At 39.6% G+C, this 14,056-nt stretch overlaps 1 protein-coding gene across 1 annotated transcript in view; it reads right to left on the bottom strand.

The window, feature by feature from the left end:
* Window positions 1-8,467, bottom strand: part of ADAMTS3 (ADAM metallopeptidase with thrombospondin type 1 motif 3) — a 292,144-nt gene extending 283,677 nt beyond the window's left edge. Inside the window, exons 1-2 of the mRNA XM_030917550.1 lie at window positions 7,944-8,467; window positions 6,627-6,654 (exon numbers count right to left, since the gene is read on the bottom strand). Coding sequence (XP_030773410.1) covers window positions 6,627-6,654; window positions 7,944-8,012 — 97 coding nt within the window. The 5' untranslated portion in view covers window positions 8,013-8,467. The remainder of the gene's footprint in view (window positions 1-6,626; window positions 6,655-7,943) is intronic.
* Window positions 8,468-14,056: the final 5,589 nt, after the last annotated feature.

Below are 14,056 nucleotides of genomic sequence, written 5' to 3'. Positions count from 1 at the left end.
TGATAGGTGCAGCAAACCACCATGATACACATTTACCTATGTAACTAACCTGCACGTCCTACACATGTACACTGGAACTTAAAATTAAAATTAAAATTTTTTCTAAAATGTAGTATTATGCCTCTTACACACAAGAAAGTAACACTTTGAGAGGTTAAGGTTACCAGCTAGAAAGTGGTGGAGTTGGGATTTTAAACTACACAGTCAACAGTGTCTGTGCTCCTGACCACTTGATAGAGGAAATCGAATATTCATAGGTCCTCTCCTGTATATATAGATTTAGATTTTAGATTAAGAAATGGGACCAGGGCCAGACACGGTGGCTCACGCCTGTAATCCCAGCACTTTGGGAGGCTGAGGCGGGTGGATCATGAGGTCAGGAGTTCAGGACCACCTGGAAAAGATGAAACTCCATCTCTACTAAAAATACAAAAATTAGCCAGGCATGGTAGCACACACGTTTAGTCCCAGCTACTCGGGAGGCTGAGGCAGAGAATTGCTTGAACCTAGAAGGCAGAGGTTGCAGTGAGCGGACATCGTGCCACTACACTCCAGCCTGAGCGACAGAGTGAGACTCTGTCTCAAAAAAAAGAAAAAAGAAATGGGGCCAGGGCAGTCCCAGCTACTCAGGAGGCTGAGGCAGGAGGATAGCCTGAGCTGGGGAGATCAAGGCTGCAGTGAGCCATGATTGCACCACTGCACTCCAGCCTCTGTTACAGAGAGAGACCCTGTCTCAAAAAAAACAGAAAGAAGAAAATGAACTTTACATACAAAAGAGAGGTTTTTACACGTAAAGGAACGAGAACTGGAACTCATGAATAATGCCATCAATCACTGTTTTGGTTTGCATATCTAATATACAAATATACTTACTAAATATTAAGAAAAATTGTTGGAAATGTGATTTAATATCTAAGACCACAGTATCTGAGGCATCATATATTTAATCCTTCTTTTCTTGCTACGAGTTTCCTAATAGCTAATTTTGTTTTATCAGTCATTTCAAGAGCAAGATATACTGTTTCATGCTGCTCACAATTTGTTCTAAATTCCACGAAGATTCATCATGCTGAATTTGTGGCAATCATTTTCCTAAACAAGAGACTGACATTTTACCACAAAATTTCTCCTAGGGATTTACAGTTAGTCAGCAAAGTCATGTAAACTTCTTTGGAAAATCAGGAGGTATAAATAATACGTGGGAACAGAGGTTGCTATCCTAGGAAACTTCCCATGCTCCACTATGCATTTTAAGGAACATACAACTCTCAAATTGTACTGTATGAGGTAGATGAGTCTTCTTGTAGTACTAATAAAATTACAAAATCATTTGTATAATTATTCATATTCATTGGGTACTTGAGAGTTAGAAAAATTAGGAATTCACTGCATCTTTCAGATTGAATAACCAAATATTTAAAAATTATATTCAAACATCAAAAAACAGACAGAATTAATTCTAAAGTGAAATTTTAAAAATCAATGCCTTCCTAAGTTGCTAGTAGGAGTTCAGATCATCCAGACTTGTTCAAAAGCCATTTGTCAAAATGTATCATGTGAATTTGTTTTTACTCAGTAAGCAACTTCTGGGGCTCTCACCTAAAGTAGTCACTTGAAATGCAGGCAATGACATATACATACACAACACTGTGTGGCAACATTCACTATCATGGGAAAATAAATACAATTAGGAAAATGATTATACAAATTAGAGTTTATTAGTATGATGAGATTAAAATGAAGTTCAGAAGGAGTTTGTAATTATGTTGAAAAGCTGTACTAAAATATTAAACAAAACAAAAACAGTTATACAAAAAATACAGTGTGTGTATTGAAAGAAGTCTGAATAAGAACATGCTAAATTATAACAGCTAGTTTGGGAATTGGAATGATTTTCAAAAATCTGAAGAATCCAGAAAAATTAAAGAATATGATTACAGTGGGCACTTGTAAGACATCAACAATCTGGGAAAAAACTGACTAATTAAAAAGAAGAAATTCAACAACTTATAATAATAGAAGTAGTATAGTTTAGGAATAAAATCTGATCTCTACTACAGGAAAGCTAAAGAGAAGATTCTCAAAATTCTGATAATAGCAATCCTCTTTAAAGAAGCATTAAAGTTACATTGAAGTCATCATTGTCAATATATCCTTTCCAAGCACAATAACCCAACTCTTCATATCAAAATTACTCATGATTTTACCAGGCAATTTGGAATGGTCCCTAATGGATTTCCAAGATAATCTGGGTTGGCTACTCAAAGCAAAGAATGCTTAAAGATCATCATCCTGGAAGCAGAGGCGACCTTGAGGGTTTTTTTTTTTTTTTTTTTTAACATTTCTGAGCAATATTATGATTATTTGGTACAATGACAAGGAAAAGCAGTGAAAGCATGGGTAAGAAACATTTCAGCAAAACAACAATAAGGTATGATAATGGTGATACATAGCATGCTGCACTTAATTAAATTTTCACCTAAGAATCTTGAAGCAGTTAACATTAACCATAATCATGCTCAATGGAGGGACAGAAGATAAATCAGTAAAGCCAACTCCATTATCTTTAGTTTCAAGAAAGAATAATCACTTGAGTAGCTAAAATTCTACATTTTATAAATGATCCCCTTAAACCTCCTTCACCACATTTTCTAGTACTGCTACTGGCAAATTGGATTGACAGATTTTAATCTTAGCTTAGCTTATCTTTCCTGATGCCAGCAATAGGGCAAATGATCCCAAGTAGGCTGAAGTAAAAATAAAATAAAATAAAATAAAATAAAATAGTTGGCATTCCAAAACTGCACATAGAATTCAATTCAATTTACCAAATACTTATTGAGTATAAACAGAAAAGCATAAAATAATGATAGGCCTAGGTCCCTGTGCTTTGTAGGGTGGAAGAGGAGTTCCAAGAGGCCTTGATAACATTGAATAATTAATTGTATAGCCATTGTCACCGTCTTCATTTTCTTAGGAACCAAGTTAGCCTGGAGAAAGGCACAAAACAAGGAAATTCAGAACACAAATAAACCTTAATATAATAATATCCTGCTTGCTAGATCTATTCATTGAATAACCAGTATTTGAGGACCCACAAGGTACCAAGCCCTGTTTTATGTACTAGAGATACAACTGGCATCAAAACAAAGTCTTTGCTCTCATGAGGGTTAATCAAGTGACAATGCTTACTGGTCAATAACTAGGTAAGTACCTCACACTAAACCTTACAAATCAAAACCTGAAAATCGTGAAAAATTATCTCTTAGTAAACTAGATATCTGAGAGAACACGATTAGCAACTTTATTTTTTTAAGATTGGGATGTAATGGAATTTGCAACTGGGGAACAGAAATAGGACAGATGCCCCAATTCCAAGAGGAATCGGGAGAGGGAAGATATGCCCCAATTCCAAGTGGGGTCAGGAAAGAGAAGACAGCTTAACACTAAAGGATCACAATGCTTTTTCCTCAAATGATACTCAAGCAATCTCAGTGTTGGCTGATGAAACAAAAGGACTCAGAGAGTTCTTTTTCAGATTTTCCAATTTCTACAGAACTATGATTATTTCCTAAGCCACATGTGTCATTGAGCAAGCCTCCTTACCCAATTGGACCAGCCACACCAGTTTCCCACGATTACCTCAGGCATCCTACCAAGGCCATACTCTGAGTCAGAAATGACAGTCCTCCCTGATATCCCCTAAAAGTATGTCAATGATCTCATGAAACATACTTACACATATATGCAGAAACATACTCAAACACACAGATATATATGTATGTATGGGTATAGGTATAGATTAGAGACGCAGTTCCTATCTGGTTGGCAAAGAGGCATACAACTAGGTCAGGGTTCAAAACCTATTTACCCATTTTTTCTAGGGTGAATCCTACTTTCCCACATACCAAGAAGGTATTTTTCCACTGGCTGAAGAGAGAAGGAAAGAGGCAATATCATGCATGAGACACTATATTAGTGACATAACTACACGTATTCTAACCTGTCCCCATCACAAACTGCCTTCTCCTTACCTAAATAAAAGCATTCCTAGTCTAGAGGGTTGAAGCATATAAGACACATTTTTGAAAACTGACTGTCTAAGTTAAATACTAAGATGTACATATCCTGTGACTCTAATTATAAAGAGCATGAAAAACTGACACAATCAATTTATCCTGTTAGATGTCAGGAGAGCAGTCACCTTGCATAACAGGAGAAAGCTTGGCAGTCGGCATGAGGGACGTACAGCAGTGCCAGTAATGTTCAACTTATTGATCCAGCTGCTGACTGCACAGGAGCATTCACTTGGCGAAAAATCGGCAAAGTAAACTTATATGCACTCTCCTACATCTATATTACATTTCAATAGAAAGTATTTTTAAAATTTAGTTTCTTAACTTGTGGTTTATTACTGATTTATATTTAACCCTTCCTGAGACATTAAATTATTTAGAAATTATTTGGGGCCAAGCAATTTTTTTCTAGCCAATTTGTTGAGCAATAAAATAAATAAATAAAATCTACAAATATTATTTGTCTTTCCTAATGTATCTTTGATCAAATAACATGTCCCCAGGCGGTTATATAAAACTACTTCTAAATCAGTTAATAGAAAACAAAAACAAAAGTAATGTTTTCAGGAGTGCATTTTACCAAATCTCCAGGTTAGCAGTGCCTTTACACATAGGGGACAGGTGAGTAAAACTAATTCTATACATAAGATTTTCTTACATATTATACATAAACCAAAGTGAAATGATAGTTATACTTTTGCTATCACAAGACTTGTGGGCCAAAATCTAATTTTTTCAATCTGTTCTTCTCTTCATTCAACTTGAAAATGATAAATAAGAATGGTAATAATAAAAGAGAAATCCCATAAAACAGATGAATATGGGAACAAGTAAATCTCCAGCACTACAATCTAAGAGGGCTCTGCCTCCTCTCTTTCATACTGATTTATCTCTCTTCTGCCAAATTTAAGCACACCTGTACTATTTTCTTCCCTTTGAAAGGGCTACTATAGTAATTTACATTAGCAAAACAACTGAACCAAACTTTGGTTCAATCCAGGGCCTCTTATATGAGAACATCCTAATTCTATCTTAAAATGTTAATCAAAGCTATATATTTTATGAAATTTTTTGGTGGACTGGGTGATCTTAAGACATCTTTTTAATTTGCTTTTGAGAAGTTGGTACTTGTAAGTAATCAAATGTTTAAGTAATTAAAAATAAGACAACTTTCTTCTCCCTACTTTAGAGTTTTTTAAAAAACATTCTCTAAAAAGATAAGGATGGATGGCTGAATGTTACCAACTACAAATGACAAGTATCTATTCATAAACACTGTATTTTTAGTGCAGTTCTCAGTGCCTTTCCTCCCCACTGTTCTGCTCTTGCCGCAGAGGTCTAAGCTAGGGAAATATATCCAACAATGAATGCTAAGCACTGAGTAGGAAGGAGCATTTTGATGTATGCTCATATATTACAAGCTACATACACACACCTCTGGGCCTAGCTCTTGGGTTTCTTAGTTAACAAGTGTGGATCTCCACACTGTGTACTATAACAGGTAGCTGTGCAACTTCTCAAGCTTCATTTTCATTTTCCTCATCTCTAACATAGGCACAACAGTATCCCCACCTCATAGTGTGGCTGTGGGAATCAGTTGACATAATGTACATGAAACAATCAACACTGTCCCTGGCATTTAATAAACAGCCAATGACTTGTAACTACGTTTGCAGTAGCAGTAATAAAAACTTTTCTTCTAAAAGACGGCTTTACAATATCACCTGACAAATACAAAATTTACAGACACTAATACTCTGCCAAAAAGAAAAAGTATCTTTTAAAGTAACCCAAGTAAAATGTGTATGAAAAGACTTTGAATGTAGCCTGGCTTCTTGCCAGATGACTTTCAGTCTCCACATTCACAACAAATACATTACTCTAAACAGCTTCAAGAAAGACCATGGACTTCTGAGTGACCTGTTGCAAGTCACTTACACTCTTTGAATCTCAGTCTCCTCACCCTTAAAATGGGAGTAAGAATCTCCACAGCATCAGGAGAGTACTGGGATTTTAGATATTAGCAAAAGGCCTAACAGTATCTTTCACATCAGGACATAATTATTTTAAAGCAGATTGAATAATAGAGGTCATCAGAGGATTTACCCAAAGCAGGAAAGATTGTAAGACAAAAATTTCCATCCTCTGTATTTCACTGTTCTCTTCTATGTAGCATTCTTGCCTCCTGTTGTACTCAAATGTTCTCCTCCTAAATGCTACAGAAGTTGATGATTTTATTTCATTCATCTCCACATCATCTTCCAGCCCCTCCATCACCTTCCAAGTACATATCAGTGGTTTGTACAAAGACAGTAATAAACTGATGCTTGAAATGTCCAACTGCGGAAGAATTTTTACCTCACTATAATTTAGCCCGAGGAAAGTGGGATCTTCCTCCAGAAAGAGGAAGAGAAGAACAGAAGTGTTTCGGGACTACAGATTATTTTTTTTTTAACCACCAGTGGGAAACATTTCAGAAACAATATTTTGCTTAGCTCACTTCACTCCCTTACTTTCAACTTAAGAGTGGCATCTGAGAACAAAGCTTACCTATTTGCACCATTTCTTCATTACCAGCCTGGAAAGGAGGGGGAAAGCAAGAAAAAGAAACAGTTACTGGGTTTCATCTTATCACCTTGCGAGTTTTATTTCTACCATTAATGCTTTCCAAGAGCTAACTAATCAGGAGATGCTAGAGACTGGGATTGGTGCCTAAAGCCTGCACCTTAGTTTGTAGAAGGTTTCACGAGACAATTCCATAACAATTTGGGGAAGGCAGTTGTTTGCCCCTTTTCATTTTAATTTAACACTTATGAAGCCAGCAAAAATACATACACACACTCAATACGCTCTTCTGAAAATTCTACTGGGTCTGGATTAGAAAAGAAAGTCTATGAATTTAAACAGGCCAAAAGAAGCCTAACGGGGGCCTGATTAATCAGATTTAAGGTCAGGAATCAACTAGACAATTCTCTACTTTTTACCCTATGGTCGATCAGACCAGGCCGACCGGAGAAGCTACGAAAACTAACAGAGAAATTCTGTACCCAAAGTCCCATCGGCCCAGTGCTGATATAATTTACTACAAACGGCTCCCCTGGCGGAGCCTTCTCAAGGACTCTTCTGAGAGCATCGGGCTTCACCTTGAGTCTCCAAAGGGCTGGGGGCAGGGCCGAAAAGAAACAGAGCTGCAGTCAACTTAGCTTTAAAAAGAGGAGGAGTTGTGCAGAGGGGGAGGGGAGAAGGCGGCCGGCGCCTGCAGTCTCTGCCCAGGAAAACGCAGGGCAGGAAACGTCTCCAGCCCCCCTCCCCAACTGTCAAACCCTAGCCCGGCCGTGGTACTCCCAGGACACGTGTCTGCAGGATCTCTCCCTGTCCGGCCCAAGGACTTCCTGAAACCCCCGCCTCCAGCTGCCCGAAAAAACCGTGAGTCAGTTCGGAGGAGAGAAAGCTCCAGGAACCCGACTCCGGCGGCAGCCAGAGCGCTGGGATCCCGGACCCAGTGTCCAGAACTTCATTCAAGCGCCCAGACCGCCCTCCAGAAAGGGGAAGCCCAGATGACCCGGCGAGGATGGGAACTGGCTGCGGTTTGTCACTAGGAATTGTTACGAATGTCACAGACTGGTGAAGCCCTAGGTGTGACAAGCCTGGGCTCCCGGAGTGGGAGTCATAACCTCCCGTGCAACTCAACCCTCCACCCCCAAAAGCCCGCACGCTGCGCCCAGCCCTCAAAACACCGTTCCTGAACGCAAAAGATAACAGGGAAGGGTGGGAGGAAAAGGAGGAAAGAAAGGAGGGTAGACAGGGGAGGAACTTTTCGGGAAAAGGTTGGGTTTGAGTTTTTTATTGTTATTATTTTCCACTTACTTGTCCATCAGCTGAAGTCCTAACCTCTACCAGAGCGGCTGCTATCAACCAAAGTGACAGGAGAACCATCACGAGTCGAGTTCACTTTCCAACTACTGGGCACAGCAAATGCCCACAGCAACCCCCCCCCCCAAAATAAGTTTCTTTAAGAAAAAAAAAAGGAAAAGGAAAAAAATGCAAAATAGAAACAAATGATCTTCTGTGCTTTGCTTCAATGAAAATGAAATTTGAGCTCTGAGACTGGCCCCCTCTGCTCTTAAGTTTTTTCCACTTCACCTTCTCACCCCGTCCTCCCAACCAGAGTGTGCAGGAGCGAGAAGGTGCTGCAAGCGGGCACAGGCTGAGCCCGGGAGAGGGGGAAGGGACGAGGGGCTTTCCAACTATTTCTGCCCAAAGCAGCTTTTTCGAGGCTTTTCGAGCACCATTGGTCCCTAAGGTTAGCGCGGAGAATGCTTGGGTTCCCCGGAGCACAGCAGGGGGAAGTATTAGCGAGAGAGACGAGCGAGCGGGAGCGGGAGAAAGAGGCAGGGAGAGGGCGACTCCGCCGCACACGCAGAGGTGGGGGCGGGAGGAGCGAAGGGGAGGAGGAGGAGGCAGGCGGAGGAGGTGGGAGGAGTGGGCCGCTCGCCGGCTCCTGTTGCTTGCAGCGCGGCAGTCTGCTGGCTGCTGGCGACCCGCGGGGCGCTAATAAGGCGGCCGGAGCTCCCCGGACTGCCCCTCCCGCCGTGGCGCCCACGTCATGCGGGGCCCGAACCGGCGCCCCCGGCACCGTGTCAGGATTGGAGACCGCTCAGGGGCTGGTGTGGCCCGGGCACGACCTCCCTCCCTGGAGCCTCTCCTTCTCCGCCTAGGGCGAAAGGAGGGGAGGGTCCAGGGGCGCCACCGATCCGGACTGGCGGGACGCGCTTTGAGTTAATTATAGGAAGGGGGAGGGTCCAAGGGCTGGTCCTGGGCTGTAGGCAGTTCACCTCCTCCAACCTCCACTGTTCTCCCAGCCAGAGAATTCTCCCCGAAGTGAAGCCCTGGAACCTCCAGATCTTAACCAAGTGGTGATCTCCCCTCCAGACACCAGTTACCTCCCACGTTTTGGGAGGGGGTGTCCTTCTTTGTAAGCTCTTGTTTAGGCTTTATTCGTTTATGTTAGTTTTAAAAGATACCACGTCCTTTCCTTGAATCGCCCAGATGCTTCCGTTTATCACTAGAGTGCACAGGCCTCAGCGACTCTTCCTCACAGCCAGATTAAGTTATCAAATGATTTCTGCCCGCTGTGGCCTGGCGCTTCCTGAGGGGAAATGACACCAACCTGAGAGTTTGCTGGAATCCTAGCCCAGGCCCAACGCCCAGGCCTATACACCTGTGGGTGCTTTCCAGAAAGCAGACAGGAGGAAAAGGAAATAGCTCCAAACTCCACTGACCGGTCCACCAGCCAGGAGTGAGTAGACACAAATTTAGATACGAACTTCAAGACTTCAACTGGACAGAGTCTTGAAGAGGCCTGCCTACAATAAAACGAGCTAGTGTTTATCTTGCTATGAGATGCAAGATAAGTCATAGTTCCCGTTCTTTTTTAAAAGCAATGTGAGTTTGGAGGGTTTCCTATAACTTCGATTCATTGTTTATTCCTAGAGAGGTAAGGTGATGGTTGTGCCTTTAACTTAAGCATGGAGAGATTTGTTATTCACTGATGTTTTATCTGCTAAGTCTTCTCAAAATCACATATCGAGGACATTTACATATACAAATGAGAAACTCGGTAACTAAATGGTCCCACCTAGTAAAACAAGGTATTAGGTCAATTAGTTATTAATTGGAATTAGAATTAGACCCCAGCACTGAAGTATCTCTAAATTACTGTTTTCCTTCAATTAAAGCCTGTAGCATTTTTGTAACCTGTCATTGACTAGCTATGCAGGAGTGATTTGCTAAATTTTACACCTGGTTTTCCCATTCATTAAAAAGAAGTAACCCTAAGCATTTGATAAATTAAAAATTTGTCAATTTACACCGACAAGTAAAATAATACTAGAGACACACATTATCTGGGTTATGTGTTAGCTGGGTTCTAGGCCCAGCTAACAGTTGTCTTACCTTGATAAGTCAGACTAAACCTCTATTTTGGTTTCTCCTCTGAGATATTTGAGATCTAAAATCATCTGATTTTAGGTAATAACAAATAATGTATTTAACCATGGTGTTACGGTAGGCCCTTTTGTGTTAATTTTGCAACATTCAGAGACATTAGTTATCACCTAACTCTTGGCACAGCAAGCAATTCATGTGACTTTCAGGAAAGCAGCGGCTTCAGACATTTTTGGCCATGACCACAGAGAGAAATGCATATTGCATGGCGACCCAGTAAAAATTTCATGATTCAGTACTTACCTGTACTGCATGCAACAACCCTGATATTTTTCTTGCCATTCTTTCCCCCCAACCCCAATTGCAGATGAGGACTCAATTGATTTCACAACCCAATAAGTCATGACTCTCACTTTGACAAAGATCAATTTAAGAGCATACAATAGGTATTTTTTATTCTAAATGAGTTCTAATTAATAGGGTTCTCCCAATTATATATTATAAGGCAGAGTTTCCCAAAGTATTCCCTGGAATAAATATTAAATGTTTTACCATGAAAAGGAAATGTCTTAGCCAGCTGAGCTTATGAAATACTTAGGTAAATGAAATAAAATGGATCTCCTTATTTCAGACTTCAGGGTACCTATTTAAACAAACAAATTTGTAGTCCCAGCTACTCGGGAGGCCGAGGCAGAAGAATCGCTTGACCCCAGGAGGTGGAGGTTGCAGTGAGCTGGTCACTGCACTCCAGCCTCAGGCAACAAAGCGAGACTCCCTCTAAAAAAAAAAAAAAAATTTGTGAGTCTTCAAAGGGAGATGTAGTGCAATTTGGTCTCCTTATTTATATGACCATAGAATCCTTTTTTCTCATGGTTTATCCTCTGTGGAACACACATGGGTAAATGCCATTACAAAGCACATTTAAAGCAAAATGAACTTCAAGTTAGGTAGGTTGGATTCTCATGAAGATTCAGCTTCAGTTTTCTCAACTCTAAAATTGGTTTCATAGTACTACTTTTGCAAACTGTTCATGAAAATTAACATGATCTTACATGTAAACTCTAGCACATTGTCTAGAACATGTAAGGGCCTCAGTGTAATTTTTTGAATAAAACTAATGGCATACGTACAGATGGCTCATTGGTAATACAATATGGCAAGGTCTAAAGAAAATAGGAAAATGTAAACAGCTAAAATGTGATTGACTTTTAATTTTACCAGCGAGGATGTTAGGAGTCAGAGACAGAGTCATTGAGTTCCTTTCAAAAACTGACTGCCTGCCTCATGTCAAATCCCTTCCCTTCCTCCACGTTTCTTTGGCTCAGGCTACAGTGTTGTTTTCCACACACCCTCAAGTTCACATTCTTGCTCATAGTGATTTCTCAGTCCATAGCACCCTTCCTCTTCCTGTCCACATAGCAAAGAGCATCATGTTACAGGAGGTGCTAATAGGTGCTCCACGAAAGTACTACACTAATGCTTGTAGTATGTTTTCTTTCAAAATATATTTTAAGCATATAAATAATTTCAAAAGTAGCCATATACATTTAGTCTCCCTAATTGAAAATCATCTCCTTTAAAATAAGTTTCATGAAATTGGTTGACATATCGACATTTTAACCTGTGCATCCTCATATTGGCAGCAATTAAGTAAGCAGAGAGTTGTGGGGGTTTTTCTGTTAGAGGCTGGCTGGTCAATGTCTTAATTTGACAACATTTTGATACCCAATATTTATTGTGTATTAAACCAATGAATAAAATGTTTGTCATTTCTTGCAGCAAAGAATTAATTATAAATTCATTTATTAGGTTTATTTTTTGGGGAGGGTTTCCTTTTGGTTGTTTACCTTTCCCATACTCTTAATATAACTAACAACCTTCTGTCAATATTTATTAGATACATTACAGTTTTTACATTTACAATTTTTAATTTCTTCCCATGGTCAAATAAATTTGAGAATTCTGCAGTCAACTTTGTTCGAAGTATAAGTATAAAACTTTATTGCATCATAAGCTAGATTTATATCCACCTCCTCCTCTAAATTACAGGTTCCTTGAGGGTCTTGATCTTTGTTTTGTTTACTTTCTACCGCTAACATCTCACACAATTTCCGTCACACAAAAGTTGCATAGTACTTTAATTACTGCAACTTGAACATCTCCAGGCAAAATTGTATCCTTTTATTTCTGCTGCTGATGAGCTTTATTCCTGGTCTTGGGATTCTTGACACCTAGAACTATCACAGAGGAATATTAGAGTAGGTACATGGGACCCACCACTATAGGACAGTGAAAGGACATGCAAAATGAGAAAACAGAGTCGATAGCAGCATGTAGAGAATTATTTCATTGCTCACTGAGAGCAAGAGTCATGCTCAGTCTCACTCTTTCTCTCAAAGCACCCTCCCATTTTATGTAATATTGAACTCTTTCATGCACAGGTCAGAGAATCAAGCATGTTGTGTATACATTATGCCTATTTGTTTTAACCGAGGCATTAGGTTGATAAAGAGTCAGGATGTCAAACTTTCATACTCACAGGATGCAGCCTGGCACATAATAGGCACTAAAATAATAATTATTAAATGAACAAAGAAGTGAATATTTACTGTCTCTATTTAAAGTGAATATTTACTTCTACTTATTATTACTTCAGTTAAATGAGTATGCAGTTGTTATTGTCATTGTTTCTCTACTGTCAGTGAATAAGCTATTTCCAACTTGGGTCTTTTTCACAAAAGTTTTCAGAAGTTCCGTAAAAAGATTTTTAAAAATTAAACAACAGGGGCCGGACGCAGTGGCTCACGCCTATAATCCCAGCACTTTGAAAGGCCGAGGCGGGTGGATCTCTTGAGGCCAGGAGTTGGAGACCAGCCTAGCCAACATGGTGAAGCCCCATCTCTACTAAAAACACAAAATAGCCAGGCGTGGTAGTACATGCCTGTAACCACAGCTACTCAGGAGGCTGAGGCAGGAGAATCGCTTGAACCCAGGAGGCGGCAGTTGCAGTGAGCCGAGATCATGCCACTGCACTCCAGCCTGGGTGACAGAATAGGAATCTGTCTCAAAAAAAAAAAAAAAAAAAAAATTAAACAACAGGAAAATTTCTAAACACAAGTCTCAAGAAATCAGAGATGGAAAAGCCTTATTAGGTCATCTAGTTCATGCTTTGGCTACTGGTTGAGGCAGTGTTCTTCCTATAGTCATTTCCTTCAGAAGAAAACCAGTATCTTGCAAGAACAAAGTTGGGTGTTCAGGATTCCTTATTTAATCACTTGCTTTTAGAAGAATAATTCCACAATGGGACAAAGTCTTGAGGGAAAATTATTCCTCGTGTTCCTTGATCTTTCTCCTTTTTCTCCACTTGGGATTATTCATTACACCCTTAACTATCATTAGCACCATAAATAACCTCTTTCTTTCCTTGATAAAGTTTGGTTTAACAATTAAATATTTAGCTGTTCATACTCAACTAACAGAAACAGATATTGCTGTTTACCATCTTTTGTTTTTATAGTTTTTCTCTGTTTCTTCAAGCCTCTAAAATATTTTTGGCTTGGAAACTCTGTATGGTAATGGAAGATCAGAGTCTTCCTGGGGCCAGGGATAAAACAGAAACAAAGGAGCAATTACAATTTGAAATTCTTTCAAATGTTTCTTATAATAGCATAACTTAATAGTTATAACTATTTTAGTAGCAAAGCATTTAGAATTATTGTCAGGTTACTTTGCATTCATGCAATGATTTTCTCTTGATAGCTCAAGGAATCCTAATCTAGTGGAATGCTGGATAAAATGAGTATTTAAGACCATTAAATTAGTCCATGTATTCCCTTGAAGAGTTGGGGGTTCAAAATGACAGATGTAGCATAGTACTTTTCACACAGCAGGCCATTCAATAAGTATTTGATAAACTTAATTAAATAGCTAGCTGACTCATACTAATTATACCAACACTTGTATTTTAAAGGGCCACCACATTGGTAACTTCAGAACTACGAGTTGTTTTCTATAGTTGTCAATCCTGCAAAACA

Source organism: Rhinopithecus roxellana, chromosome 2 (assembly GCF_007565055.1).
Source record: "Rhinopithecus roxellana isolate Shanxi Qingling chromosome 2, ASM756505v1, whole genome shotgun sequence".
Classification (NCBI taxonomy): Eukaryota; Metazoa; Chordata; class Mammalia; order Primates; family Cercopithecidae; genus Rhinopithecus; species Rhinopithecus roxellana.
Note: the sequence above shows the minus strand (reverse complement) of the source record. Positions and strands in the feature narration are given on the sequence as shown.